This window comes from Rhagoletis zephyria, unplaced genomic scaffold, assembly GCF_001687245.7.
Source record: "Rhagoletis zephyria isolate East Lansing unplaced genomic scaffold, Rhagoletis_zephyria_1.1 Rzeph_scaffold_03546, whole genome shotgun sequence".
In the NCBI taxonomy this organism is placed as follows: domain Eukaryota; kingdom Metazoa; phylum Arthropoda; class Insecta; order Diptera; family Tephritidae; genus Rhagoletis; species Rhagoletis zephyria.
Genome location: NW_016160629.1, coordinates 41,509 through 46,930, shown reverse-complemented (window position 1 = coordinate 46,930; position 5,422 = coordinate 41,509). Strand labels below are relative to the sequence as shown.

Below are 5,422 nucleotides of genomic sequence, written 5' to 3'. Positions count from 1 at the left end.
GGCGTGGTTATTGTCCGATTTTAAAAATTTTCGGCCATTCGGTATATTGTAGCAGGACCAACAACTGTGCCAAGTTTGGAAGAAATTGGTGCAGCGGTTACCAAGATATACACATGTAACCATAAGTAGGCGTGGCTACGCCCATTTGCCAAAATTTTTTAATATTCTTATTTTTCGTCTAAAACTCATTGTAAATATCAATTTTGAGTGAATTATCTTCAGTAGTTACTAAAATATCGCACTTTTCGTATTTCTGAAAATTACCGTTATATGGGAGGTAGGCGTGGTTATTGTCCGATTTCGCCCATTTTCAATACCATCCGTCCTATGCCCAAAAGAAGTCCACGTACCAAGTTTCGTTAAGATATCTCAATTTTTACTCGAGTTATCGTGTGCACAGACGGACGGACGGACGGACGGACGGACAGACAGTCACCGCTTAATCGATTTCTCTTTTCATTCTGATCATTTATGTATACATTTGTCTATATCTATCTCGATTCGTTTTGCCTGTTACAAACAACCGTTATGTGAACAAAGTTATAATACCCTTGTGCACAAGTGCGCTCGGGTATAAAAATCCTGCTGTAAAATTTTCCTTTCATAATTTCCATTTAAATTTTATCATCCAACAGGCGACGCTACGGAATGCGAGAATTGCTTGTTACCCATGACGATGACTTTTATCTGCCCAGCAGTGAGACCACGGATCGACGCTGGTGATTTTAAGAATCGAAGACATGCAGTAAAAGACTTAAGTATTAAGTATGATTTCCAACAAACTGTAAAAATGTGTTTATCATCGTCTGGTATAAAATTTCACTGTACAAGAAGAACGAGATTCTGACTTGACCAGCCGTTAATTGCAGTTAATTCCATTTAATTTAATTCATAAATGCAGTTTTGCAAGGTTTCCTCAACGTTATAGTAAATGCGAAACTGTTAATTGCTTAAGATACTCTAAAAAATGCAGCTGCGAGAATGTGCATATTAATGCACATCCATTTTTATTTGTTTGTACTACGTATAATACTATATGCATATATATAGATATGTGTTATATGCAAGTTGTAGACGTGTGCGATCATCGCAAGTCGCACAACAAAACCAGTTGCGTTTAAAAATTACATACTAAAACAACAACTTGTCATTCTAAAGTAGGCGATTCAAGTGAGTTCGATGATCATCAAAACAAGAGAAAAAGTGAATGGGAGGACGTTTGCTAGAAAAACGAGTGCAAAACTTACCGCCTGTGTCGATTAATACATTAGTTGCGTTCCAGATGCTATACGATTTGCAGGTTTTTACAGGAAGTCGTTCCAGTCGACCACCTTCCATAAGGTTTATTAATGGAGAAAACAGCTGTTCCTGCAAATCGTGAATATCGTGAAGCATCTGGAACGCAACTATTAAAAAAAAAATGTCCCCGTTGATTTTAATGACTCTATTTTTGTTTTGTATTAGTACGAATATTTTGTTTTTATTATTATTATTTACTATTATAAAAGTATATATTAGTAGTATTCGTGTAGATTATGTATATATGTAGGAATTGGAAAATAATTTTTCAGTAAAGCTTAGCAGGAACTTAAATATTTGATCTAAAAAATTATTTATTCGAGATTATTTTTTTTTTAATTTTGAAAAGTTTCGCTTGAAAAATTGTTATATAAAAATATGCATATTTTTATAATTAAAGGGCGTGGCAGCGAGAAAATTCACACACACATTACTGTCTTCAGTAATTACACCGCGAAAATAACTGAACAGACCTATTAAGACCTTGATGAGCGTTTGTGTAATGTCAAATGTCACTTTTGTTTAACGATTTACGTTATATGTATATGTAGCTTTTAAAACGTGTCGTTATATTTGTTAAATAAACATAAGGGTGACACTTTTTTTTTAATTTGGATAATTTTTTGCTACCCCTCAGTTTGGTTCCATTACAATAAAAAATGCCCAGTCGTTTCCAAAATAAATATCGGAATAAAAATGCATCTTAAAATATTTAGCCGCTGTGGCTCATGGTCTGTTGTTTTCAACTTATTCCAAGTTTAAGAGTAAGAGGTGCCCTTGACCTCTAAAACTGAATCAAGAAGAAAAAATAATTATAGCTCAAAAATTGTACAAGATCATTAATTTGCTAACAATCTAATTTATTGTAGTCTGCAATTAGTTAATACAAACTTTTTGTAGCTATAAACTTTAATGGTCAAAAAGAACATTACTCAAATTCAAATACGTCAAAAGGTTTCAAAGCTCTAGCTACTAGTACTCAGTATTGCAAAAATTTTTATAGGATTCAAAAATGACCCCTTTTAAACAGTCATGCCTATGAACATCTTAATGTCTATAGATATGAACGTTTGTGTACTACTTATGTATACATAGCAAATAAATGTATGTAAATCTATACACAATATCAATATTAAACTGAGCTTAGTTGTAGTATATACAAAAAAATAATTGTTAAGCTGTGATATTGATTTAGATCTGACAAACTAGCCTACATTTTTTATATCACAAATTGTATAGAAGTTTACGAGTATGTATATGTTTTACATATACTTGTATAGTATGTCAGTATATCTATGTACAAAAATAAGTCTAAGCAGTGTATACATTGATGAAATAATATCTATTAAATAATAACAATGTGTCATAGAAATTAATAAGTCGCAATATAACAACAAAGCATTACATAATAGGCCATTAATATGTACATATTATTTGTATGTAGAATGTAATTGCACGTGTCGCTTTTCTACGATTGCTGCAACATTGTAACGGTAATATTAAACAAAGTAGCGTTTTCTGGAGCTTTTTACAGAAGGGAAGACAAAAATTTAATAAAAAAGAACTAATAAATAACAACTAATTAAGGTTTTTAAGTTAATATATAAATATTGTATTCGTACGAAAACATTATTTTTAAGAAATCGTAAATATTGTCTTAATATATGTTACTTTTTTAATGTCAAGTTTCATTAAACATTTTATTTATGTCAATAAAACCCAAGGTAAGTTTTTTTTACACAAATTATAGGGCCAGCAAGTGTTTTGCGATAGGTCAAATTTACAAAATATGTAAAAAAAAATTACTACATCGCTAATGAAGTGTAGAAAAACCTAGCTGCAAAACTAAATGTTTCTTTTCTAAAAATTTTGGGAGCCATAACTTATAAACACACGATCAGGGAGGAAAAGATATATGTTTGCCAACAAAATAGGCTCTTGCCCAGTCTCTGGTCACTAATAATGACTTTTCGTGGTGAACATCGATTTTGAGACTATTTGGTGTTCAGGAAGCTGTCTCACGCCTCTAGTCTCAAAAAAAGTCACTAATTTGTCAACTGGCTCTGAGCAGATCACAAGTCATAAAATATGAGGGGAAAAGATAATTGCTCTCTATTTATTAAAAAAAAAAACGCGAAAATTAACGGGGGAAATATTTGTTCAACAACAATTTAATTAGGAAATAAACCAAAATTTATACTTTAATATCATAAAACTTCATTGTAAAAAAATATTTTTGTTTAAAGTTTAAATATTATGTAAAAAACTTAAATTAAACAAAACAAAATTAAATAAAAACATCCACTGCCCGAGGAGGATTCGAACTCGGATCTCTCGAGTAGCACTCAAGTGCTTTGTCTACTTGGCTATAGCGGTTGTTACATAAACGCGAGCATAAAAGCGAAAAAAGCTTTTCTTGTAAATCTTTTTAAACCTGAAACAGGCTTATTCAGACCAATAACTAGGTCTGATCCCGCACGTAGCCCGAACTTAAGGTATTGGCCCAACACCGGCTTGTTTTACTTGTCTCGCTTTGAGAACTGTCAAAATTGTTTTCAACTTCATTAAACTGTACGAAAGTGGGCTAAATTTTGAAAATTGCAAGTAATTCAAAGTTGAATAAAATTTATTCGTCTTTTTCCTTATTTATATTATATATTAAACATATTTGCTTTACTTTTCAACTTTGTTAAGTGTTTGGCCGAGCTTCTCCTCCAATTTGCGGTGTGAGACTTGATGTTGTTACACAATTGGAGGTACCTAATGCTTTACACCGCCTCCGAAAGGCCAATGGAAAGAAAAATAGGTACTTGGAGGTTGGCCCTTGTGTGCCGAGGGACGTCCGCTGTTAAAACTTTATCATTATTTTCATTTATTTGAAGTGAAAACATTAGTTTACATTAAGCTCTAAATGAAGAGCTGTATGCAGCTCTCAAGAAAAATGACTAGAAATATGTTTCATTCTTTCTGTTGCTTGAAAAAGTAATTGGCTATTGGTGTAAATTCTCTTGAAGAAATAAACATGCGAGCATTATTTTCTTCTGAGCTGCATACTGATTTAAGAAATTTTGATAGAAGAAAGTTTATTTTCCATTTTTGTGCGTCATTTTATATGCATTTTTTGTTTTTCTCGAGAGCTGCAGAAAGCGTTTAAATCTGAAAAAATGGAACGCTTAAAATGATGATCCGATTATTTTTTCTGGAGTTTTGTAGGAAAATAGTTCTTAATCTTAAAGAAACAGGCGTTGACTTTTTAATCACACGCATTGTGTCTTTGACGAGTTCCACGACGCCATTTGGCCAAACAAGCTTAGGGGATTCCTTTACCCTGGGATTCAGTAATTCACCCTGGCATTCAGTAAGCGGTCTCGAGTCACTAATAGTGACTTTTGGTGGTGGACTTGGATTTTGACTCTATTTGGTATTCAGTACGCTGTCTCACGTCTGTAGTCTAAAAAAAAACTCACTAATTTGTCAGCTCGCTAAGAGCAAGTGTCAAAAATAAAAATATAGAGAAAAAGTTAACTGCTTTCAATTTCATTAAAAAAAACGCGAATATGAAGCGAGGAAATTTGTGCAATAAGAATTTCGTTAGGAAATAAACCAAAATGCTTTAATATTATACAAATCCATTGAAAAAAATATATTTTTTTTTAACATTAAAATGTAAAGATTATTAAAAAAATAAAACCTATAAAAAAATATACTAAAAAAAATATAAAAAACCCTCTACGCGCGAGGACGACTCGAACCCGGACCCCCTCGACCGGCAGCCTAATGCTTTGACCATTCGGCCATTGCGACTCTTCGGGCGGCGCGGTACATAAACGCTATCAGTGACTGTCTGTGTTTGTTTTCACAAACACATTTTTGGTGAACTTTTTGTGACTCTCTCCTACTGAATAGCCAAATCATCTCAAGTCACAAAAATAGTCACTAAGTGCTAATCTCAAATTTAGTGACTTGAGATGAGACTGAATTACTGAATCCCAGGGTTAAACTGTGTAACACTCGCGTGAAGTGACTGTTTGACAGGTTGAAAAGGGTTTTGTGAAAACATTTTGGTTTCGTATTATGTTTTATAACAGCCCCACAGCTCGAGTGAAAGTTAAAATATGTGACC

At 32.8% G+C, this 5,422-nt stretch overlaps 1 protein-coding gene across 1 annotated transcript in view; it reads left to right on the top strand.

The window, feature by feature from the left end:
* Window positions 1-1,196, top strand: part of LOC108369212 (uncharacterized) — a 5,265-nt gene extending 4,069 nt beyond the window's left edge. Inside the window, exon 3 of the mRNA XM_017624275.1 lies at window positions 636-1,196. Coding sequence (XP_017479764.1) covers window positions 636-723 — 88 coding nt within the window. The 3' untranslated portion in view covers window positions 724-1,196. The remainder of the gene's footprint in view (window positions 1-635) is intronic.
* Window positions 1,197-5,422: the final 4,226 nt, after the last annotated feature.